General features: G+C 31.7%; 1 protein-coding gene across 1 annotated transcript; it reads left to right on the plus strand.

Moving 5' to 3' along the window:
- On the plus strand, positions 1–27,870 carry LOC139492374 (uncharacterized). Its single transcript, XM_071280580.1, has 11 exons — positions 1–278; positions 2,127–2,432; positions 6,081–6,209; positions 6,698–6,799; positions 10,089–10,208; positions 10,999–11,198; positions 19,221–19,467; positions 20,848–21,018; positions 23,895–24,074; positions 24,776–24,955; positions 26,973–27,870. Exons 1-11 carry the CDS (start codon positions 140–142, stop codon positions 27,218–27,220), a joined length of 2,022 nt encoding a protein of 673 aa, XP_071136681.1. The 5' UTR covers positions 1–139; the 3' UTR covers positions 27,221–27,870.

A 27,870-nucleotide genomic window follows, 5' to 3' on the forward strand; every position in this document is an offset into this window, starting at 1 on the left:
ACATGTATATTTTATTCTTGGTAGTGACATGGAATGGATTCACATAACGGGTGATGCATGCATTGCAGGCAACACTCACTCTGTTAAAATATGAAAATTAATTGATCAAAATCAGCAATATGGAAATGGTTTACAATGAATGCTTTCTGATTGCGATATTATTCTAACCATCGTCAGTTTATTTCAAAACAATATGAATGTTAAAGGCGCTATTTTAGAAATGCAAAGACAAGCATTAATCGTACATATTCTTACGTTATGTCGATGTCTGAACGCTGGTAAGTGTTATTTGAAATATTTCTGTTATATCACATGATAAGCTTTGATAACCCTAAGTATATTAACCTTTTTTTTTTAATCATATCGAACGAACTATATCACAAAAGTGTATAGTCTAAATTTTCTTTATTATGCTCAAAGTTAATATATTTGATATAATGTGTAAATACATATAAGTTCTCAGGCTCATCTGCATGTTCTTCAAGGATTTTGTTCATTTGCTTGACAACATTCTGTCCGCAGTAAAAAAAAAAAAAAAAGAAGAAAAAAAAAAGAAGGGGGGGGGGGGGTCTTCAAATATACTGTGAAAAATGTTTTTTGCGTAAAGTATTAACCATATGTGAATTCTCAAAAAAGAACTTCTGGATAATTTCAAATCTTAATCGTTCTCTGATATCATGTATCCATCCAATACCTATGTGCAATGAATTTTTTTTAATAGAAATAATAGAAAATACTGTTAAAACTTTAAAAAAAAGTAGCATACGCTATAAAATTATAATTTGGGAATATCATACAGTATATTTTGTCAATAGTGAACATAAAAGTAAAAGATGCGACACAGAGGAACAAGTGATCCGTGTGCTGGAGTTTCTTATCGACACCATATTTGTTGAATTTGGAGGTAGACTTTTCTAACCAATTGGCGGTGTTTTTCTGTTACATTTAATTAACATTATGGTGTCCTGTATCACCTTTTTGGAATACCACGAAGTGATAACGCAGCCATCGCAGAACAAGAATCTATGATTAACGAAACATTTTTTTTTTTTTTGAAATAATCACGCACACACCTTAGTAGCAATATACCCATTTAACCTGCATATACATATGAGATAATTCCCCTTCTCATTTGGTATTTAAAAGCTTGCATCTAATACAAGTGAACCAGGATCATGTCAAGAACTTCGCATCCTTTTTCTAAAAAAAAAGTTAATCGGAAAATACTGACGTTGTTTATCATCTGAATTGTTTTATGTGTTATAGTGTTCTTCTATTTGTCTATTATTAACCTTTAATGTTCAGAACATTTTTATAATTTCATTTTTGGCGATAATCGAATTGGGTGTTTGTGCTATGGTCAGGTTTAAATAGCTGTAAAACCAGGTTCAATCAATGTTTTTCTACATATGGAATGCCTGTATAAAGTCAGGTAAATAACATGTTTTCCATTCGTTTGATTTGTATATATAACTTTATATATAATTGTATATGCTGTCCGTATAGTAAACATATATGAACATGCACAAGCATAACATATCAACTGAAATATATTAGCACCTTAGGAGGGGGCAGAAGGTATGTTACTGTTGAGAAATTGGAAATTGATAATTGGGAACTTTGAACCGTATTGTTATTCATAGATTTTAGTGTGAAGTCGTCCATCTGTGTCCATATTAGAGAAGATATCAAGGTGCGAAGCAGTCCTTCTAGCAAGGTGCTTTTTCTTTTTGTCTTTTAGAAGGTTATGAATGAATTTTGCTTCATACGAGGACAAAAACAAATCGGCCAGTTGGGTTAGCAATTTTAGTTCCCATTGAAATACCGACTGTCTGTTGAAATATCAATCCTCTAAACTCAAGAAATATATTGTTCATCAAAATGTCCAGCATTTTTATAATATCATCTTCAGTATATTTTCTGATAGAATCAAACTAAGAATTGTTATAACCCAAAACAAAGCGATTCCCAGTAACTCAGTCTTAACAAGACCTCAAAAACAAATTGCATTTTAAATAATCACTTTCGGAAACATAGATTTTAAAAACAATATATAAATTTATAGTGAAAGAAAAATATCAAATAATTTTATTTATTTTTTTATATATATTCACTTTTTTCCACAGAGCCATCTTTGCTTTACAGACCAAGTTTTGTAAGTTCCTGGTACGAAGCCACAGCTCAAAATGTCAATTTTTCAACTCTAGTCATTAACCATAACCTTGGAGAATATCCCGTCAAGGTTGATGTGCAAGTTAAAATAAATGAAGGGGGGCTAGATTACATCTTCACAGGATTAGGATCTTCACAAAGAGATGACGATCTTTTCAAAGACTATGGTGGAGTTATATACAAGTACAATGACCAACATATCAAATTGTCATTTCCGTATTCATCTAACGGTGCTGATACTGGAGGCTTAGCATATACCGGTAACTTAAGCTAACACTTAGATAAACCAACAGTAAAACACAAAATTCAGATATGTTGATTCTTTTTCGTTAACAATCCATACTTTGCTGATTGGGTTCCATTAATAAATCCTACATAACTAGAAATTAAAGAAGCGTAAGACACGACTTCCTCTGACTACTTTGAAACTTAAAACTCGAATTTGATATAAGCAGTCAGCCTCAGTAACAGGATCTGTGAGAAACGAGACGGTTTTTTTTTTAATTTTGAAGTTACCACCTTAGCAGCAATATACCAATATCATCTTTATATGTGATATACGTCTCGTACTATTTCGGTTATTTAGAGCTTGCATCTCTACACGGACTTTATAATACGTCACTTATGTCTGAGTAGAAAATTGACGAGCCATGGTTATGTCAAAGAACGTCTCGTTGATTTTCTAAAAGATAACTTCATTAGAAGATAACAAGACCTTTTTGAAAAAATATTTGGTATCAACTTCACGAATAATACTTTGTATAATGGTCTTGAAGTATAGAGTCTAGGTACAGTCGTGTTTTATCATCTTAATTATATTTCGTCTTTGTTGTGCTTGTATATGTTTATCCTTTACAGTTGATCCATTGTTTGCTTCTGTAGTCGATCGGTACTTATACGTCTCGCCACTGTTTTATCAATGTTAAGTTTGTGCTATGTACAGTTGTGTGTCCTTGCTTTTCATTTTTGCTTATTTTGTTTGTAAATATGCCATTTTGTGTTGATTTGTTGAAACATCTATTTGTTTTTGTATTGATTAAGATTATATTATCTTAGTGACTGATGAACCCCAAATTTTGTTAATTTTATCTATTATGTCTGCTTGCTGAAAATAATTGAATTCTATGCATCTGTCATACAAGTAAGAAGTTAAACAAGCTATAAAATATGTTGTAATCTACCCTTTCAAGTAAATGCATGTATTTATTAAGTCAAGAATAAGACAGTTGTTTTACATTCGTTAGATGTTTTTGATCCCTTTATTTTGCTATTTAAAAAAGGAATTCCATTTTGAATTTCCATTGGTGTTCGATATTTTTTGTTATTTATTTTGGCTACTTATGGTTTTCCCCCTTAAATGCTCATCTGGCCTAAAAGGTCAAGTGAGCTTTTCTCATCCCTTGGCGCCCGTCGTCCACCGTCCGTCGTGGTCGTTCGTCGTCGTCGTTAACTTTTACAAAAATCTATTCCTCTGAAACGACTTGGGCAAATTTAACCGACTTTTGCCACAACCATTATTGGGGTATGTAGTTTAAAAAATTTGTCCGACGACCCTGTTTGCCTACTAACATGGCTGCCATGACTAAAAATAGAATAAAGGGGTTAATTGCAGTTTTTGGCTTTTATCCCTGAAAATAATGCTTTTATAGAAACATTGACCTGGGGACAAACATTCTCATCAGGTTGAGATCTATCTGCTTTTTAATTTTCAGACGAATCAGACAACACTTTATTGGATTACCGCCCCTAAATAAGTAATTTTAAGGAACTTTTGCAGTTTTTGGTTATTATTTTGCATATTATCAGATATGGAGAAAACTGTACACAGCAATAATGTTCAGTAAAGAAAGATCTACAAATAAGTCAACATGACCAACATTGGTAATTGACTCCTTCAGAAGTTATTGCCCTTTATAGTCATCTTTTAACAATTTTTCGTAAATTTTTGTAATCTTTACAAAAACTTCTCCTTTGAAACTAATGAGACAAATTTGATCAAACGTGGCCACAATCATCATTAGCTATAGGGTATCTATAGCTAGTTTTAAAACAAATGTGTCGGATGACCTCGCCTGTCAAACAACACGGCAAACGTGACTAAAAATAGAACATAGGATAAAATACAGTTTTTGCTTATATCTTTGAAACTACAGTAAAGTGTAAAAGTTGCATTATATAATGCATCAATTATAACCAAAAATATCAGATGAGCGACACATGCTCATTGTAGCCTCTATATGTGTATAGTCGTCGCTGTTTTTAAACCATAGACTTTAAATTCCTTTATGATTTTAACGTCTTTCCATCTTTTCATTAAAATACCTTTTGATCTTGTACCAACTACACATTCAGAAACTACCCTTTCTCAGTTGATTTTCTCAGGTCTTTTGGCACTTCATAGATTAACCATTTCATGTGTTAGTGCTAGAAATTTATCAAACATGTTTCACACCAGTGTGGCCTATACACATTACAGTCATATGAATTTCAAATATTATACAAATCTTGTCAAATATATCTTTATTGAATTATTGGTGTCCCAGACGATAATTCGCTGATATTTTCCAGTATGCAGTAACCTTATCTACGAGTCATCTCGTTATAGATTCTACAACCGAACAGCACTAGCACGAGGGGGGACCTGTGATGAAAACATATATGCAAACGTGCAAATAGTGATAACAGATTCTTAAAGAACCAATTTTAATACAGTAAAACATTTTACATCTGTTAATGAATAATTTCATTAATAAATTGGAACGCATAAAAAATATAAGACAAATGTCGTGGATCTTTCAATTCACTTATCTGTCCTGTTGTGTACGTGCTGATCTAATACTTATCGATGTCCCGGTAAACTTTCGAAACACATTCGAAAGTTAATTAGCTTTAGATCAACACCCCTGAAAGAAATATGAAATGTCTATGATACGTTATAGTTGTGTAATAAATATTTAAAAAAATCCTGTAAGACTTCATTTTGTATATATGCATACATTGGTTCAATGATTTTGATTAAATTAAATTTCCAAGGGACTCGTTTAACATGACTTTCTGTAAGAATAATTACAACATTACCTATTCATTATACAAAATCGATTTAGAAGATACAAAGGAAGAGTCCAAATCAAGGCAACAGTAGTATACCGTTGTTCGAAATTCATAAATCGATTAAGAAAAATAACAAATCCGGGTTACAAACTAAAACTGAGGAAAACACATCAAATATAAGAGGAGAACTACGACACAACAGAAACACAACACTAAAATGTAACACACACAGAAACGAACTATAAAATAACAATGGCCATTTTCCAGACTTGGTACAGGACATTTTAAGAACAAAAACGGTGGGTTTTACCTGGGTTTGTGGCCAGCCAAACCTCCCGCTTTTATGGCAATGTTAAATATAACATTTAAATGACAACATTACATGACAGGAATACAATACAAATAAATGGAAAAACATATAAGACAAAGAATCACACTAATTATAGCTATCAAAAGGTACAAGGTTTACCAGGTTTATCCAAAAGGGACCAAAATATGTATGTTAAAAGAATGACATAAAAATTACTAAAACACAAACAGCAAACTAAAAAAAACTCGACATTAACACTACAGAGGCCATCTAAGGTGATTTGACTTATCCACTTTATTTCACTTTAATTCAAAATTCCGTCTTAAATGTTTACGTATTTACATATCCATGGCTTGATAAGGTTTAGGTGCTCATTGATGATTAAATTAACACGAAAAGTGCCTCGGAAGCACGATATTTATAAACTATTTAGTGATTTTTTTCTCAATATCATGCTTCTCAATGTGTACTTTTCTAAGTATCAAGTATAACGCTCTTATATCTTCATTGACTATTCTTTAATATTTTCATTTTTTGTTTTTGGCAGGATCAGATAACCTATATGTTGGACCAACAAATCTGTTAGGTCCTTACAAAGAGGGACATGTGAGGGCAAGAGTTTGGCTAGCTTCCGATATGCCATATAATGTTCTGAATACATCAGTGTATATGAGTGGTATGTATTGTTATGCTACATATTGTTCTGATTCATCAGTTTATTTGAATAAACTCATCATCGATACCAGGATTGAAATTTTATTAGGATATGTAAACACTTCAAACTGTTGTTGAGTTAGACAGAACTGACACATCATAACAGGACACATTTCTAACGTGCATTTTTGCAATACGTTTGAAAGAATACATAGCAGTTAGCCGGAGTTGATTACTCTGTATCTGCCTTATCAATTGATCTGATTTTGACATTGAAAAACAACAGATTTTCTGGAACTTCAATTTTGCCATTTTACAAAAATTAGTCGACAGATATCAAAGGGACTATCAAAATGGATAGGCGGAGGAGAAACAATGACATGACAAAAACCAAAAAGCCGAAAAACTAAGGATAAATTCTATGAACCACTTAGAAAACTGGAGACGGAGCAACACGAAACCTTTCAAAATGATAATATGATAATATGTTAAATGTAAATTGTTTTATAGAGACGGTTAATTACAAAGAGATTACCCATGAATTAGGATATTATCCAGATCTTGTAACTGTACAGACCCTGTTGTCAGATGGGTATATGTCAGACGGAGTCGGTAAGTCTTTAGCTCATACTTAAGGTAAGGTTTGCACGATACCTTGATTTTCTTCTTAACGATATTATACCAATATAATATATAATTTTCTTCAGGGAGGAGTGCCCGATCATTTGATGAAAAAACCGAACATCGGCCGTCCAGTTTTTTTTAGGTGAAAAGCTCCTAATTGCGCTTTTTGACGTTTTTGTGAAAATTGTATTTGAACTCTTCTTAATTTATGATGTATGCATGTGTCAATAAAAAAATCAAACTTAATAAAACATATACAAACAATTGTGGTCCATTTAAGGAATGACTGTAATATTTTTTTTCTGTCTATGAAGAAAAAACATGAATAACATGGTGCATACTGAATAAACCGCGCATTTCAACTCTGTATTTGTTTTGGCTTTCAACCGTTTTGTATCTAGGCGTCACTGGTTAGTCTTGTGTGGACGAGACGCATTTCTGGCGTATTAAAGTTTAAACCTGGTGCCTTTTCTTAGCTATTGTTCGAGTGTTTCTTTGTACAATATGTTCTCCTATTTATGTGTATTGTAGTCCTATAATGTTATGTTGTCATTTTTAATGTTATATTTAACATTGCCATTAAAGCGGGAGGTTTTGTATATGCCACAGAACCAGGTTCAACCAACCATTTTTTTCTTTAAATAAATGTCCTGTACCAAGTCAGGAATATGGCCATTGTTATATTATAGTTCGTTTCTGTATGTGTTACATTTTAACGTTGTGTTTCTGTTGTGTCGTTTGTTTCCTCTTATATTTGAGTGTGTATTCTCATTGCTATAAGACGTGTGACGGTACTTTTCTATCCCAAATGCATGTATTTAGTTTTGATGTTATATGTGTTATTCTCATCGGATTTTGTCTAATGCTGTGTTCTTTTCTATGTGTGTTATATTTTAATGTTGAGTCGTTGTTCTCCTCTTATATTTAATGTATTTCCCTTAGTTTTAGTTTGTAACCCGGGTTTTTTTCTATCGATTTATAAGTTTTAAACAGCGGTGTACTACTGTTGGCTTTATTCATAGTTTGCACCACATTTTTATTTCGAATAAATTGAAAAAATGTTGCAGTCATTTCTAATAATTTAATTCTAAATTCCATCTGAAACCGGAGTTGAAAATAAAAATACGTTGGTAACGTCACGGTCACATAATAAAATTATATCTATGAGCTGATGGACAAAACACTGTCAACCAATCAGAAGACGCGTCACATCTAAAATTAATTATTCATAATGATCAAAAGCTAATATTTTATTTTTTTTAAACATGATCTTAAAATTTTTGAATTAAAATAAAATTGTTCCTATGGCAAACAAAAAGCCGAAATTATTCTGTTTCCGGTTCGACCGTTTCTGTAAAAAAAAACTTGGAACTAAAGGATTTAATTCTTTTTTTTATTATAATGAGCTAATAAAATTGATGTCCTTGAACTTGTTTTTACAGAATTAGCCGTTATATATGCATCGTGTCATTTCTGAAAACACAAAATAAAACAAGTTTCAGGTTGCAACACTTTAGGATTTATCATAACCAATGAGAAAAAATAGTGATCATAATTAACCTGTATGCCCACATCTATCAGTCGGAAGGGGAAGTGTTTAACTTTCGTCATACTTGTGGAACTTCATGTATCTGACTTTGAAGGAAATACTTATCTCCTGTCAGTGCTTCAAACTGTAATATTTTGAATCTTAGGATAACATTCCAATTGCCATTAAAAGTATTGTAAATGTCTTTATTGTCTCATGATTGGTAAATTGTTTGAATGTATCAATTGGATGATAAAATATCAGTTTTGACTAGAAGAGTCATTTACATCAGGCGTGTGTATTCCATTCACTCAATCTGGACACATAAAAAGCATATACAAGTATGATCAAATATCTTTGACTAAGCGGGAGAAAGATAGATTACTGGTATGATTTGTACAATTGTTACATTATGTTTCGATTTTGAGGCTTCGATCAATCAAACAAACTGCATGCTCCTATACATGAAAATAGACGAAACAGAAAATGAACAGGGAATACAAATCAACAGTTTTATATGTATTTTTCATATATAATATAAGTCATTTAGTTATGTAGACCTATAACTCTATGATATGAAAATCTTTCACAAACTTTCATTAAATCAAAATCAGTGCAATGCACGAGGTTCACAGGAATATCAGTAATGTAGCTGAGGAGTCACCACCGTCAATTGGCGGTTTGATGGTCGCAAACGCAGTTTCACTGTCGACTCGGTCCGGAAACAGTAAAACAGAAATTTGCGACCGTAAAATCAAAATTGACGGTCGCTTTTCTTCAACCACAATACTGTAATTCAAATTATAATGCATAACAAAAAGATATGATACGTTAGAGATTGAAATAATGGTGAATGTGTCTATGGGACATAGACGATGCCCCCGCTTGCATAAAACATTATACAGCATTACGTAAGTTTTATAACATTTGTATTGAAATAAACTAAGTAGACTTTTTCAATTCTAAACGTGATCATTACTTGATCATGATATATAGCGCTAATGCTCTCACTTGTACAGAACGGAAAACGTGACGACACCAAAGTTCACATTTGATTTGTGTTTTGTGCTGATAAGTATTGTATACAAGTTTCATGACATTTGATTGATGCAAATTAAAGTGAATGAAAACCAATGTTGGACGAACGGACTAGTTCAATAACATATGACCTCGAGGGCATTGCTTTCTATTTCGATTTATTTCTGAAGTTTTCTTTTTCTAATTTCTATTTTATTTTATTTATTTTAATTTTTTTTACTCTCAATATGCCACCCGCATTAAAAACAAATAGAAAAAAAGATATAGGAAGATGTGGTATGAGTGCCAATGAGACAGCTCTCAATACAAGTAACATTTTTTTTAAGTAAGCCATAATATGGCAAAGTACGGTCTTCAAAATAGAAACTTAGCTTAAACCACTTTACATCAGATTCATGACTTAGAACAAATATATCAGTATTTAACGTTGAAAATTGAATAAGAATGTGAAGTTTTATGTTTAAAGACTTACGTACGGACGAACGGTCGCACAAGGATAAAACTGAATTGCCCATCTGTTTTCAAGCCAATGACAGGATTGTTGAACAAATGTCGGTATAAATTATGAAATTAAGACAGGATTCAACGCGTCACACAATTAACCAACAATCGTGCAAACAAATAATTTATTATTGTCAAGGATAAACAATCTTTCTCGTATCCGTTCTAAAGTTTTATTTTTGTTCTATCAGAATCTTTTTATTTTTTCAGGAGCCGTGTTTATGGCATCCACACCTTCTATGTATAACAGTTTATCGGGAGTGCTTTATGGCTATGATGAAAGTAAAATTAGATTGTGGGTTCCTTCAGACTATGTTGGCACGACAATGGGTAAGATAATAATTGGGATGTCTAATTATACAAACATAAATAAAAACATGGTGTACGTTTAAATGTTTGATAGAGTTGATAGTTGTAAAACAACAATTGAACGCCAAAATGTGTGAATGGCCTTTCCTTATATAGGTTTCAAAGAAGTCGCATTTCCACACATTTGGTGATTTTGAACTTTTGTTACTATTTGTATTAAATATGGTTGAATGAAAACTGAAAGTTTATAGATACCAATTAATCGTAATTTAAAAGATACAAAAGACTATCCTATTTATTTAACATCAAGGTGCCCCTTCATACACAAACATGGTAGTATAAACTCATAAAAGATACAATTCTTATCATTTTGTATGTCGAATTGATGAATCAATGGTAATGGTTCTAATTTAATCTATTTGTAATTTGAGAATTTCGATGGATGATTTTTGTCATATAAATCTACCCAATATTCCTTTCTTTTCCCAATTAAAATATCGCACCAAATTGTACAAACAGCCACAAGACAAAACCAACTAAAGCGAATACAAAAAACATATATGAAAATACTTAGATTAATATATGCAATAAATAAACAGTTTAAAGGACCTGTTTCATCCATAAACCAACAAGCCAATCTAATTAAGTTTCCAAATTCCTAAATCACACGTTTGTATAGATATACAAATGTCTAGACAAAAGCTACATATTAGATTACCACTCACGTAAGTTAACTCGTGTTTATGGTAGGGATCCCGTCTTCTAGTATACGTACCTTTTTTTGTTATATATTTCATTATTTTTGTTTCAGGTGGCGGAGTATTTATAGCGTATGACGGATACCAACTCGGAAACTTCAAATCTGGTGATGTCAAAATCCTAGCATGGAATATTCAGTGTTCACAGCAGGTTTTTTACAAAGCATTTGAAGTTGGAGATATAATTGATCATGACGATAAGATAAACTTTCCATGTTTATATGATTGGACGAGTTTTCTTGTGTCAGTTCAGGTACATATGTTAATGTGACTTCAGTGTATAAATCAAAAGGGATGCCAGTGTTAGGATGGGGTCAATAAGACAAATGTCAGTCACTCTCTTTCTTTTGCATTCGTTTATAATCTTTTTCCGATAAAGACTTAGTCTCGGAATTTTTAAAAAGGTTGATTTGTCAAATTCGTTTTATAAAATGCACTAAGACAGAAAAAGTTAATTGAGAATATTTTTATCAGGTTGGATAAAAATGATTTTATCACCTTTTAAAAATTGTACTTTTCATATTTTGCTTTTCAATATTTCATTCTTGAATGCTAGTCAATGAGACAGATATTCAAAAGGACAAGCACTAAATAGTCATTAGCAATAAGAAAGATTAATGACGTAAGCGGTTATTTTAATCGATATTCCTGATATACACTTAACTAAATACAACAAAAGTTGAAGTATTCTGGCAATCATGATAAGAGACTCGAAATTAATACTTGACAGCATGACAAATAATTTCTTTTTTACAACATTTAGATATGATGCATTCTATCTGAGGTAAATAAGTCGGCTACTTCATCAGTTTCTCGAATTAATACTGAACTATTAAAACTAAAAATAGTTTTCTTGACAAAAAGGTGTGTTTCTTTTGTTGATAAATAAGGTCATGCATTAAGACACACATTTTTTAAACGAAAATATGGTACTATCATCAGATACACAAAATTAGAACAACTGACGAATTGTACTTAATGGTCTAAAGGAAAACTAAAATATTTCTTCACTGACATGATGTACGACTTTGCCCCCCGCAGAGCTATAGACAAAACAGTACATTAACGGGTGTTACACGGACTCTTTTTAAATGATACACGGACTCATTTTAGTTGTTACACGGACACTTTTTATTAATAGAATCACTCGTACATGATCAGTGAGTTCATGGGCACTTTAGCTTTCAATTAGATTTGAACTTTTTGATTCACCGACTTATTTCCTGTCTTTTTCTTGAACAAAATATTTACGTTAGCATCAATATCTTTTTCCAAACATTTCCAGTAAAATACTATTTATATCAGTACACTAAGGGATTAGACATTTAAATTCAAAAGGGGTGGGGTGGGGTATGGCTATCTCCTAAAAAAGATATTTTGATCCCAAATTTTATGAGAAAAAAATTATTATGGTCAAGCAGATGACAAATTAATGTTTTGCATGATTCCTAATTTTCCGAATATCGTAAATAGTGCTAATTTTAACAAAAACATTTGGGTGATGGTGTTGAAAAGTAAATAGTTAATATTCTCAAAATAGAACATACCGCCCCTTTTATGAAGCAAAATATTGAGTCAATACATGTTTTCTTCAATATATGGATATGAATAGTATTTTGGAAAATGCTGAAAGTAAAGAAATGATGATACTGACGTGTATGTTTCAATAACAATAAGACAGAAAATAAGTAAATAAAAATCAAATATTTTCAAAAGATAAAATCCCTATCAACTCACCAATGCACGATTGATCCTATAAACAAAAAGTGTTCATGTACATACACGTCCAAATAAGCAGCAAATCTAGAAGAAAATCATTCAACTTAGTCATAAATTTTGGGCGGTAAGCTGCGATTGGATCATAATGTAACACATGTTTATTCCCGATCAACACTTGCAGATCTAGAGACGAGCATGAATTTAAAAAAAAATAAAAGGATATGCCTGAATATTTATAATATTAAGACAAAATCCATTTTTTCATAAACATTTCATTCACTAATGAAGAAGGAAATTCATTCTTTTGATACATTTATATTGTTATCGAATTTATATCAGTGGCGGATCCAGGTCCAAATCCAGGACAAAACAGGGGGAAGGGGGGCCAACTTTATGTCCCCATTTAAATGCATTGACCATTCAAAAAAGGGGTGTTCCAACCCCCCACCACTGAATATTAAATTCATGTATTTGGCAACAAACGCGCGATTTTTACGAAAGTTTTTAAGGGGGGATGAGGGAATGGAATGGCACATCCTGCATTTTTTCATCAAAGAAAAGATCACAGCCTGTTATTTTTAAAATGAATTAGCCCCCCACCATCACCCCCCCCCCCCCCCCATCCCCGCTTTCCGTTTCATCCGTAAAAATCAAACGTTATCCTACTTACCACTAAAATATTTCTTTAATATACTACTTTTTTACGAAGTTGCATTTTAAAAAGTTTTAATGTACAACATTCATCTTTTACTTGAAACGGTTCTTTTTTATCAATTTATTAGATTCCTGATTTTTTTTTTCTTAAAAAAAATCTCGATTGAAGGAAAATGAAAAAAAAATGTTTATACTATAACTTACATTTACTGCTTTATGGCTATCTAAATTTCTCAAATGTTTAGTCTTGCAAAATGTATTATTACTTTCTTGAAACGTCGTACAAGTCAGATAAAAAACAAAAGTAACAAAAGAAGCAGGCCGGTAATAACCACCCGAATAGTTTTTCTGCACTTGTAGTCACTTGTATTTACGATTTGAGACAGCCTTTTCCTGCCAATTTCCGAAAATCAAATATCGCAAAAACGAGTTTTATTACTGAGAAATATTTTATTCCTTGACTAATGCTCTTCCGAATTATAGTATCGATTTTTGATTCTGTATTTTTTTGTATCTACTTATATCCTTTAAAATATTTGATTGGTATTTGTTGCACTTTCTTTTACCATTGTCTACGTACATATCCATGTATAGGCGATTACATATTTATCCTTGGTCTTAAAATTACATCAATCATGGAAGTTCTTATCCTAAGTATGAAATTGTTCAAATTATTATGGCATATTGTTATTCTAAACTATTTCCCAAAATTGATCGCCCTGAAGATCATAAAAAACATTTTCTTAAAATAAAGTATGTCAATAAAGGTTTTGATTTTGTAAATATTGCCGGTATATTTAACGACCATTTTGTTAAAGAACAAATTCCTGGATATTTTGACAATACTGAACTACCTCTTATTTGTTATATTTACAAGAAATCTACCCGGAAATTTGTGTTTAATTAAAGTCAATTGTGTAAAGATGTTAATATCAGTGAAAATACACCTACTTCATGTAATTGTAGTACCTCCGAATATATTTATGGACCCATTTCCCATGTTATAACAGGAGATCTTAACATCGTTCAAGACCGAGAGTTAAAATCATTCCTCAGTAAAGGACCTAAATATCGTCCCCCGTCAATTATTAATTGGAATGAGCGTCGTAATATCATCCACGACTCACTCCATACCTACTGTATAAAATGGATAAAACGGGAAAAAGCTGACAAAAAATATTTGGACTCTTTTTTTAATTCAGTAATGAAGATAGTTGATATACGTATTCAACATTTTAAAGAACATTTTACTATTAACAATAACCACAATAAACCTATTTCTCGTATCAAACATAAACTAAAAGAACTAGCCAAGAAATTTGTTTGTGTCCCGGCCGATAAAGCTGCTAATAATATTATTATTGTTTGACGTAAATTTTACATTGAGGTTCTGAAAAAAAAAATCACCAATTCACCAACATTCCAACTGACTCCATTTTCAGAAAACGACATCTGTAACAAACATAAACTTTTAGCAACCGCTTTACAAGCAGAGCCAAATACAATGAAATCCCAACTATGTATTGGCTTCCGAAGCTACACAAAACACCTTACAAATATAGATTTATTTCGTCCTCAAGTCATTGTTCCACTACTAAATTGTCTATTCTTCTTACCAGCACACTTGTTACTATTAAAAACCTGATAATAAATTGTTCAAATAAGGCCTTCGAAAATAGTGGAATTAATTACTTTTGGAGTGTCAAGAACTCGTTGGAAGTACTTGATAAATTGCATGCTTATATTGGTGATTTTGAATCTGTTCAAAGTTTTGATTTTTCTACCCTGTATACCACATTGCCTCACATTCTCATTAAAAAAAAATCACACACCTAATTAAAGTCAGAATGTGAATATATATGTTCAAACTCTTTGAGGTCATTTTTTAGTAGCAATAAACAAAAAAACTATGTCAATTGGACATGCTTTAATACTATATATGCCCTTGAATTTTAACTAGATAACATTTTTGTTCGCTTTGGGAATTCCGTATATTGTCAGATTATCGGAATTCCAATGGGGACTAACTGTGCACCACTTATTGCGGACCTGTTTTTGTATTGCTATGAGTTACAATTTATGACAAAAATAAGCAAAGACCCATCGAAACAACATCTGATAAACAAATTTAATAATACTTTTAGATATTTGGATGATATTTTGGCTCTCAATAATGACGACTTCAGTATGTATATTTAAGAAAGTTATCCTGTTGAACTTACTTTAAATAAAGCTAATACTAACAATGACCACTGCCCTTTCCTCTATCTTGATATCTATATCACTAACGGAAAGCTTAATACTAAAATTTATGATAACAGAGATGATTTTCATTTCCTATCGTTAATTATCCATTTTTAGATGGTGACGTTCCCTTGTCACCATCTTACGGTGTTTATATATCTCAACTTGTACAATTCGCTCGTGTATGTAACAATGTTTTAGATTTTAACGAGAGAAATTTATGTATTACTGAAAAATTATTACACCAGGGTTTTCGATATCACAAACTAGTCAAAACATTTACTAAATTTTATCATCGGTATAAGGACATCATTCTTAAATATAGCTCAACATGCAGACTTCTTATACGTTCAGGTATTTCACATCCAATTTTTTATGGAAATATTCTTTATAAAGCACAAAGGTGTCAGTATTCACCTCAAAAACTAACAAAACCTTTGAATAGACTTATTAAGAAGGGATATAGTTACGATACTTTTGTCAGGTCATTAAAGATTGCATATTTTGGCGTTAATATTGATTCACTTATAGGGTCTTTGCATCGGAACTAAACACATTTATTCAAAAACCAGTTGTTGGCATGACACGGGTTATGTTCTTCTCATATATGTTATGATGGTAGGATACTAAACCCCTAACGGGAAGGATTGTGCCTGATGGTCATATGATGAAATCATAATCTTTCAGTCAGTTTAATTGAAGTCTGGAGCTGGCATGTCAGTTAACTGCTAGTAGTCTGTTGTTATTTATGTATTATTGTCATTTTGTTTATTTTCTTTGGTTACATCTTCTGACATCAGACTCGGACTTCTCTTGAACTGAATTTTAATGTGCATATTGTTATGCGTTTACTTTTCTACATTGGCTAGAGATATAGGGGGAGGGTTGAGATCTCACAAACATATTTAACCCTGCCGCAATTTTGCGCCTGTCCCAAGTCAGGAGCCTCTGGCCTTTGTTAGTCTTGTATTATTTTAATTTTTGTTTCTTGTGTACAATTTGGAAATTAGTATGGCGTTCATTATCACTGAACTAGTATATTTTTGTTTAGGGGCCAGCTGAAGGACGCCTCCGTGTGCGGGAATTTCTCGCTACATTTAAGACCTGTTGGTGACCTTCTGCTGTTGTTTTTTTTCTATGGTCGGGTTGTTGTCTCTTTGGCACATTCCACAGTTCCATTCCCAATTTTAAGATCTATAGAATTCAGTTTGTTCATTTATTTTTAATATTTATCTTGATGAATTTATTCTTAAATATTCTAATATTTAGAGATTTTTAGGGCAGTTGTTATCTCATAGTTCGTTTTTGTGTATGTTTCATTGTCGTTTGCTTTTGTTGCACGTCAGTGTTCTGTTGTTTCGTTCTTTTCCTCTTATAGATGATGTGTTTTATTTAGGTTTAAGTTTGTACACCGGATTTATTTTTCACTCAATCGATTTATGACTTTTGAACAGCGGCATACTACTGTTGACTTTATTTACACTGAAGTATATCAGTACATGCACACTTTGGCAAAGCTAGTTCGTTTTCATTATAGACGCTGTCAGCATAGAAATGCGTGTGAAGATCCTTGGTTTTAACGAAAGCAACATCCCGGTATATGTGTTAGTCACGTACAAAAAAGTAAAACAACAAGATTACCGATTGCCGAGTAAAGAATTATAAACAAAAAGTGTAAAACAAAAGGTTTAAACACAGCAAACGAATGGATAACAACTGTGTAAAACGACGATATAGGTTTTAATAATCCAGCCATGTAATGTTGTCATTTTAATGTTATATTTAACATTGCCATAAAAACGGGAAGTTTGGCACGCTGCAAAACCAGGTTCAACACACATTTTTTTTCTAAAAATGTCCTGTACTAAGTTAGCAAAATGTTAGTATAAATTTCATCATATGTTTGTTAACAGAAATTACATTATATCATACAGATTTGATTATAATACGAGAGATTTATCATATCAAGATACATATGAATGTTGATATGTAAATCTTTAAAATGTTTTAAACTATAGATCAGTCTTAAAAACAGTCTTTTGCCCTTTGACTTTTATTTTGGTACAATTACGTATCTCATGAATAGACACAATGCTTGTCTATTTTGCTCGTCTTGGTTATTCATGAAATAATTACCACTTGACATTAAGCAATCATCAAGATTTTTGTTCTCAGGTGTATGCTTTTAATAAATTATTGAAACATATTGAAATATGCGTCACAAAGTGACATTATCAAATAATGACATAATTTATAGCAAAGCAACTCCAATTATGGATGATAAGTCAAATCAATATAGCAATTTGTAAATTCCTCATGTTCCATAATACATACTCTAGCTGAAGGACGACTCCGGGTGCGGGAAGACCTGTTGGTGACCTTCTGCTGTTGTTTGTTTCATGGTCGGGTTGTTGTCTATTTGCCACATTCCCCAATTTCCATTCTCAATTTTATTCGTCCAAAAATCAGATCATCAATTTTAAACAATATCAACACATGCTTCTGTAACATTATGACAACACCGTCTAAACTGTGTCTAACAATCTGGACCACTCTGAAAGTTAAATGATATTAAAATACAGACCTCATTGGTCGATCAAAATCCTCCCTTATCGGGTCTATCTAATGTTGTTACACTGAACATGATGCATAAAGATGATACCTTACACAGGTTACAGGGAGGCTGTTTTGTCCGTCGTAATGCATTATCTTACTTTGTATGAAGTTATTTTGATATATTTCTCAGTATGTGATAATTTTACGTCTATATCCCCATTGATTATAGGGCTAAAACGAGGAATTCATTTTTTTTTAACAATTAACCCTACAATGTAAGACCACAAATTTGAAGATATAACATTAGTGTGCTAAACTTCAGACGAATCATCATCTGGCTTCTAAAACATGCTGTGTTGGTGATTGTTAACTTTACGTGTGTTTATCAAGTGCTTCTATGATTCATTCAGGTCTCATATTAAGGATCCGACACGACATTAGTTGCAGTTGTTTTTCAATATTGCTAGATTAAGTGAAAACATTGATATATGTTCTACGATGCCAGTAATAAGTGAATGAACAACAAAAAAACGTAAACGGTATTGTTAAGTTACTAGATTTGAAAAAGATGTAGTTGTCTATAGATATTTCTACAAATACAATTTGTTGCATGCAATATTACACGTTTATTCTGTTATGTATTCCATAGTTGTATAATTTTCATTGCTTTTCTTTAAAAAAAGAAAGAAAGCATATATGAACTACAGGTAATTCCAATAATTCGAAACCTCATACATTATTTTGGTTTAATGTGTCCTATGATATTCGTAAAAAAATTAACTATTGAACTTAGTTTAGACTGGTTCTTGAAAATTGAATGGATAGCTTCATTGTTATCATAGCAAAATTTGTGAAAAAATGTAGTATGCATTTTGTTTCAGATCACTGTCTATACCACACAAAAAGTCATGTGGTATAGTTTTTGTTCAAATTAGTAAATATAAACAAGGAGCATATCAGTATTCAGACTATTCTTGGAAACCTACTTAAATTGTATTATGCTCCTTACTTTCAATGAATTTTTATTCAACATTATCTAAGTTTATATGATTAAATGTAGTCAGTTCGAATTCGAATATATTATCAATTATTTTTTAACCAGTATAGAGTACCCAATGAAAGAAGTCCCAATAGAGGAATGGTATTCAATGCTGCAGGTACAACCCAAGCAAATGTTCTATCCAGGTATGGAGGAGTGATCTATGCTTATACTGAAAAGGAGGTTTTGTTATGGCGTCCCACTAACGGACCTGTAGCTTATATCGGTGACAGATGGGGGAATGGAAATTCAAACCAAATCGCTAATACGGCTCATGTCATCATAAGGGTATACCATCTTCGTGAAGCAGGTATTTAAGATTTATACAATTAAAAATATATTTTTAACAACGAAAACATAAAATAACTATGTCAAAGATCTGTAAAATAAGTACAAATTTAAATGTGATCATTATGATAATATAGTATATCCACCAACAGTAAATAGCTTTATATTACTAGAAATAAGTATGTTGTTTGCTCTATGGTCGGGTGGTTGTCGCTTTGACATATTCACCATTTCCTTTCTCAATTTTATATCCAGAAAAATACTAATCTCCAAGGAAAATTCAAAACTGGAATTCCCTAATCAATTGGCAAAATCAAAAGCTCGAACACATCAAACGAATGGATAACAACTGTCATATTCCTGACTTAATACAGGCATTTTTTTATGTAGAAAATGGTGGATTGAACCTGGTTATAGAGCTAGCTTTACCTCTCACTTGCATGACAGTCGCATCAATCTCCATTATATAATATTTTTGCATAAAATATTTTTTCTATTTTTTTTAAATAGAAAAAATTAAAACAACGAAATAACCAAAAGGTTTTTGTATGATGTCTGTATATCTGGATGTCGTCTTGTATACTTCCCTTACTCTTTCATACTTTATATATTTACATAATGATCCGTCTAATTATTTCATATTATTTATATTATTTTTAATTGTTTGCTTTCATTTGGATACTATGTTTTAATTAAATTCTGTTTGTATAACCACATTTTTGTTTTGATTTTCACTTGTTAACCCTGTCTATTTTGAGTGTAAATGTACTCAGGGTTTTTTTCAGATGTTAAGAAAACATAATCTGATTTGAAATGTAATAAATTCTGGATAACTAAACTCATCATAGATAACAGGGATAAATGTTGTACTTACTACACCGACGCGCGTTTCGTCTACAAAAGATTAACCAGTGACGCTCCAATCAATGGGAGTCAAAACTCTAGGAATTACTGTTCTTCCTTTGTTTTGAGAAAAACCTAGTTATGTCATATTTTTGTTTTTCGGTTGTTAAAAAAAGTCGACCAGTTGGCGTAACAAATTAGGGATAACCGAATTTAAATTAATCATCGAATAGCCATATCCCAACTGTTTTGCAATTGATAATATGATTTAAAGAGCTTTTTTTCGAAATCGATAAAAATGATGTATACATATTTTATATATGTATATTATTCGTATGCATTTTCATTTTTATGAGTTATAACTAGAACATCGTTCAGAGAAAACGTAAACGACACCTACTATGTGATAGGTAACTAAATGAATAGCTTGTAAAGAATTAAAGTAATAACGTAATGTATATTGTATTTGAAGTTTGTCTCTTAAAATGGTTGATTACAAATATATTTTAATCGTCTAACAATACAAAATAGTACATTAGATCTTCTTAATGTGTTGAAGAATGTCCATACCCAGAAACAATCGGAAATGCAACTTTTAACGTCACTGGTGTGATGAATGGAGATCAAACAGTTTATTTATGTATACCCGGGTACTCCAATGTTGGCGGAGATTTAACGAGGATTTGTGAAAGCAACCGACAATGGAGTGGTAGTGTTCCAGCTTGCATAGGTAAGTCCGTATATTCTTTACGGTAGACATGTATTGAGGATTAATGTACGTATTTTATTATCAAATGTCAAAATCAAACGCTCAAACACATCAAACGAATGTACAACGACTGTTATATTCCTGACGACTAGGTATACGCACTTTTTAAGGTAAACAATGGTGGATTTAACCTGGCTTTATAACCACTTTGTACGTACATAATTCCATCATACCGAAAACGATGTGCGAACAAAACAAACAGAAACAATAGACAAAATGTCCACAAAAAAAGGCACAGACGTCAACATTGTATTATGATCTTAATCACAATGAAAACAAACGATTATTTTTTAAAAGACATTTACCATGGCACAATAACACAATGATGTGATGTTTAACTACAGAGGCAACAAAAAAAAAACGACAAAGCATATTGGCAATACAAGTTTTCTGACCAGATGCACATTTCGACAATAAATGTCTCTTCAGTAAGACTGGAGGCCAAAAAATAGAAAAATCCACGATAAATTATACGAAGGGCAAAGATATTTAGTTTAGATATTTAAAATTTGTTATATATTTATATTTAACTTGTGAATGTAGCATTATTTACCATATTGCATACGTATTGAAAATCATAAATACATATGTTATTAGAGATTCATTTTAGAACAATTTGAATCTTATTCAGTTTTTTAAGAAAAATATGCACATTATTTAACTTTGTCCAGTTAACAAAGTCACATTACTTGAGAAGTCACCAGTATCATTCTCAAAATTAATCAGTCAGGGTTCTACTTCGTCAAAATTATCTCCCCATTACGCCAGTTCATTTTCACAATCGTAGAAATGGAAGCCATTGTAGGGATGACGCGCTGCCAATTTATCTCTTGAAAACCGATAAATTTATCCATATAGCACCATTACGATCCTTATGTGTCAGTTGTATTTTAAAACAAATGTATCTACTAGCTAATGAGCATCAGTTAATTATCTTGTCTGCATTGATTCAACTTAAAACAATTGTCTGATCGGTTGTAAGTTGGAATTTTCAAAACTTCTTAAACATTAAAGAAATTCTAATTAAATATTTTGTGGAAGGGCAGACTACAAATGTTCAGTGGTTTAAGATTATAAACCCTAGTTATCACACACAAAAATTGATATTTTTTCGAAGATATGCATTTTCATCATCCAAATTAAAAGACTGTCGTCAAGTACTTTTAGTATAAAAAAAAATAGCTATTCGAACACACCTACTCTGTTTTTGTGATTCATTAGATAGGTATTTCACTTGACCTATATATTTCATCTTTTCGTACTGTGATTTTTTTCATGTTATAAAGTCAACCTGTAGCTTTGATATATAAAAATGATAGAATCTGAAGCGAGATGATATGTCAAATACTCTTGTTTTGTACGTTTTAAAGACAAAATATACACCTCAAACACGCAAAAAAACATAAAAAAAGTGCACTTGTTTTTCTCTTTTTGATACAATTGTTACTCATTTTTGGAATTTTTTCTTGAGTCACATAATGGAAGGGCAGACACGAAAATTACTGAACTAATAGATTGATATGTTCTCTGTCCGTGGTAAAAAAAAAATAAAAAATCGGAGGTTATGCATTTTCTACATCCAACTTGATAGATACCCATGTCGTCGACTTGATATCTAATTGTTCTGCATTACTATGTAAAAGATAAATTAAAAACTAATGCAAATGGTGTTTTTGAAATAAAACACTTCGTAATTGAGAAGAAAATTGTCGTTTTATTTGTTTCTATTAACTTTTAAAAATTTTGTTACTATAGTAAACATTACAGTAAGCATTTATCGCCTTCTCTAACAAAGAACTTCAATTCGTTTGTTCTATTTCAACTGGGTTGCCGCCTGTAATGTTATTGTTCGTATTCATATTATATTGTAAATTTGTTCTACACCTTAATCTTAAAAAGTAATATCACAAAAGTACTGAACTCTTAGGAAAATTCAAAACGAAAGTCCCTAACCAAATGGCAAAATCAAATAATATTCTTTACATAATTGTCCAAATGTCCATACCCAGAAACAGTCGGAAATGCTACTTTTTACGTTTCCGGTTTGAGGTATGGAGATTACTGGAGAGTACTGTTTATACATGTAAATCCGGGTACTTTCATGGAGGTGGGGATTTGACGAGGGTCTGTAGTCATAACGGCCAATGGAGTGGAATTGTTCCCGCTTGTATAAGTCTTTCAACACTTTAAAATTGCAAACTGTTTTTGGTTTGGCTTGAATTTAACTTGTAAAGGACAAAGAGCAATAATATTATTTTATTTGTGTTTGTTTACATTTAAACCAAAAAATTAAATTTATGAACTAGTAATATATTCGAGAATTTATAGATACGACGCAGTATTATTAAGCGTATAGCAAACGTAATGATAATCTAAAAAGGCATTTGTATTATGGATATCCACTTGAAAAAAAAAACTATTTGAAATGTCTTCTACTGTTAATAAACATACACGTCACCTAAAGTTTGCCAGATAACCAAGAATCTACTCAAGAGTACATTATTATCAATTTAAATTTTTGCATGACAGGTGTTCCATGTATTGTAAAATGATGGCTGTTTTTTGCAAATTATAAAAAATTTGAATTAAAAATGAAAACATATTTCAGAACATACGTAATGCAAATTATTACATACATTTGAAATTGGAATCTATTTTAGAATCGTTTGAGAAGTTTTCTTTCTGTTAGTAAAAATATATATGTCTTCTAACCTTTTTCGAGTAACAAAGTAGCTACTTATGAATTCCTTATTATGAATTTTAAATTTTGCCGGATAGGTCTTGCTCCTATCTAAAAATGATAGTTGATATCTTACAATTTTGTTGATATATTACAGATGTTTCTGAATGTCCTTACCCAGAAACGGTCGGAAATTCTACTTTTAAGGTTACAGGTTTGAGGTATGGAGATAGTATTGTTTATACATGTAACTCCGGGTACTCACATGGTGGCGGGAATTTGACGAGGGTCTGTAGTCAGAAGAGCCAATGGAGTGGAATAGTTCCCGCTTGTATTGGTAAATTCATAAACATTTGTTGAGAATACTTGTATCGATTGTGGGTTTTTTTATTTTGTGGGCATTACGTTCAGAGCATAATTTGTAATGTATTATCATAAACAATCAAAGTGAAATATATTTATCAAAGGTACCAGGCTTATAATTTGATACGCCCGACGCACGTTTCGTCTACGTAAGACTCATCAGTGACGCTGGTATATGATATTAATTAAATATCGCATTTCTTCATTTAGCGAAACTATAAATAACTATCAATCAAGAAGGAGGTTAATTTAACCATAAACCCTTTTCTTCGGAGAATGCATGTACCAAGTTAGGAATTTAAAAGTTGTTTACCACACGTTTCGTTGGTTGATAACATTTCATTATATTAGTGATTAATCTTAAGGTCGAATTCTGTACATTAGTTATTCTTTTTAACATACGTTTATATAATATGATATTTTATAAAGGTATATATATATATATATATATATATAATCGACGATCCAATCTTGAACTATTCGAATCTTTTCTGTTGGCAAAACCCGACAAAATATATATTAAACATCACTTGAAATTTTTTAAGTAGTGACGTAGCTTTTTTAACAGTTCATTTATAAGCAAGTCACAACTTTTGCAAATGTTGCATTGGGAGTTAAGCTTCTTCTTACCTTTCAATTGTTAATTGCAACTCCATTTTCCTTTTTATTATAAAGATGATTCAGAATGTCCATACCCAGAAACAGTTGGAAATGCTACTTTTAATGTTACTGGTTTGAGGTATGGAGATAGTACTGTCTATACATGTAAACCCGGGTACTCCCATAGTAGCGGGGACTTGACGATGATATGTTGTAGGAACGGCCAATGGAGTGGATTTGTTCCCACTTGTAAAGGTAAAGCTTAAAATAAAGACGAGTTTTTATGGATTTACATTGTAACTATACGTGCATTACATAATGATCATAGATGTTCATTGAATGTTGTTTCAAATTTAAAATGTAATATTTATGTAAATATATGATATTTCTTGGATAGAGACACAGCATTACAATCATAACTTTATACATGTAAATCGTAAGCTTGCGATAGCCAATCGAGGCAAATGTATTCAAAGATCCCAATCTTGCCCATTCGAAGGCCTTCGCTTGACCAAAAGAAAGTATACGTTACCCCATGTTAAGGTTTGAACTAACAGGAGCAACACGATTAGCGCAACATGTGGAGAAGGATCTGCCAACACTTCGCGAGCACCTCATGTGACCCCTAGTATTTGTGTGGTTTGCGTTGCTCATTCTAAAACTTTCTTTGATGTGTTTTGCGTAAAGCCGTTTGTTTGTTTGTGTTATTCCTTTTTAGCCAGGATGTGGTCAGTTAATTTTCGACTTATAATTTGGATGTCCTTTTGGTGTTTTTGGCCTCTCTTTGATTTTGCATGAATAGTATACGTACATTACATCAACATAATAATATCAAAATATGTATTAAACATAATTATAAAATTTCAAAAATATTAATTGAAATATGCTAAAAACTGATTTTTAAAACATCTTTTCCGAAACTAAAATGGTAGCTAAAATACAACATTACTACCTGACAGTTTTGGACTTCTTCATTTTGCATTTGAAACGTTATTTCAACTCATAACATATATATAGTAAGAAGTCAATATTCATAACATATCAATCAAGTAGACATATTAAGGTGATATCTGCGATCATCAAATCCCTAAATGATGCTGTCGGAGCTTAAAATACAATATTGTTATCTCCATTCTAATGACACTGACAGAAATCAACGTTAAAACAAGTATTTAAAATTTGTCATATGCCGTCTGCGCTTGCGTTTACGTCCCATAGCATCAATTGTCAATTGATCTCATGTAAATAAGTGACGTTATCTAATCAAAATGAACGTTACAAACGTTGTTGCATTAGAATTAGGAGATAACTGTATTGTATTTTGGCATGGTAGGGAACGTTTCTTAAAATGTGTAGGATTAACTTTTATTTGTGCTGTTTATGAGCTATCATTCTAGTGTTCCCTATATATGGATTCTACATTCATATACGTTTTATCACAACACTATGTATGTGTTTTATATTGAAAAGAATTTAGTTTTACTGTCAGTATTGTTGTGTGTTTGTTTAAATTACATTGGCTAGAAGAATAGGGGAGGGTTTAGATCTCACAAAACATGTTTAACCCTGTCGCATTTTTGCGCCTGTCCTTAGTCAGGAGACTCTGGCCTCTGTTAGTCTAGTGAGTGTGTTTTTTATTATTTTAATTCATTTTATTGAACTAGTACACATTTGTGTTAAGGGACCAGCTGAATCTCGGGTCCGAGTGAGGATTTTTCTAGCTGTGTTTAAGACCCTTTGGTGGCCTTTGGCTGTTTTTTTGTTTGTTTTGATCTTTGATATGGTTTTTAGTTTTAGTTTTAAACATATTTATTTATAGTGGATTGGGAAACAAGTTATTGGAACTTATATTAATCCCTTTCCACTTCGAGGGTGCGAGTGCTGCCTTGTTGCGGCACTAGCCTGCTCTTTTTCAAAATCTACAAGGGTGTTTTTTACGTGCAAGAGATATGTCTCTCCCTTAACACGGGTCAGCCATTTATTGTCCCCTTCCAACGGACTATCATCGTTTCCTCAAGACCATACTCGAAAATGGTTCCAAGGGAGAGCCAAAAGTTTAGTCCCTGAAATTATCATCCCGGAACTGGAATCGAACCAGGAACCTTTGTGTTAGTAGTCCGATGCACTAACCACTACACCGCGGATCTCTTTGGTAGGGCTGTTGTCTCTTTGACACATTCAACATTTTTGTTCTCTATTTTATGAAATAAAGGTAATACAATGATTGCATACGTTTTACATTATTTGTATATTATTTGATTCAACTTTTTAGAATCAAAACAACAAACAAAAGGAAGTTACGAAGATATTGAAGAAGTATTAAACAACATACGAGTTCAAAGGAAGGACACATCAGCATACAGAAGATCCTTAATAAGTGTGAAAGACAAGAGGCTATCTTCCAAAGTTATAGGTATTACTGGCGTAATATGTGTTACTGTATTCATAGGAATAATTACTTTACCGGATCTGATGACGTTGCTTAAACACCTATGCTGTTCCAGAAGTATCAACAAATGAAAGGCTCTCCGTAATGATAATAAATAAGATTGACAAAAACAAACAGCCAATGCCACTTAGAACTGTAATATGAATGCATTGTGTATGTGTTGATAGTTGGTGTGGTCCAATAGTTTTGCTGTTATTGCTGACACAATTTTCTTAATTAAAGAAATCCTCTAAAGTTTACTTTGAAAATTTTATGAAAAAGTTTTGTTTTTAATCATGTGAATTTCGGGAAATAAACCACAGGTAGATGGGAAAATATGAAAGGACGCAAAAGGCTATGCATACTTTATACAAAAATGAAATAAGCAATCAAGTTCATTTCCAATTACAATGTAAAAACTTTGAAGAAAAAACACATTTTGTATGCCGAATAATACTTTTTATATACATTTACTTCTAGAAAATACCAGATACTGGTATCAAAATATAACTTTATCAAGCTTAACAAAAAAGAATTCGAGAAGAAATTGAGATTTTCACATTTTGTATAAGCGTTCTTTTTTTTTCTTTCTTTTTTTTTTTTCTTCTTTGTGCTTCTTGAAAGTTCATGTATTATTGTATATTGAAAACATTTTTTATCTATAATTGTACTGTATTAGAATTCATGTAAACTTTGTAATTTTATAACATAAAAACTTCATAAAACATCTATATTATCATCA

Source organism: Mytilus edulis, chromosome 10 (assembly GCF_963676685.1).
Source record: "Mytilus edulis chromosome 10, xbMytEdul2.2, whole genome shotgun sequence".
Lineage (NCBI taxonomy): Eukaryota > Metazoa > Mollusca > Bivalvia > Mytilida > Mytilidae > Mytilus > Mytilus edulis.

Bases quoted from the DNA above. Each gene is read 5' to 3' on its own strand.
- LOC139492374 (XM_071280580.1), top strand. From the start codon at position 140: ATGCTTTCTGATTGCGATATTATTCTAACCATCGTCAGTTTATTTCAA. The intron at 279-2,126 runs GTAAGTGTTATT...TTTTTTCCACAG, and splicing joins ATGTCGATGTCTGAACGCTG to AGCCATCTTTGCTTTACAGA. The intron at 2,433-6,080 runs GTAACTTAAGCT...TGTTTTTGGCAG, and splicing joins TGGAGGCTTAGCATATACCG to GATCAGATAACCTATATGTT.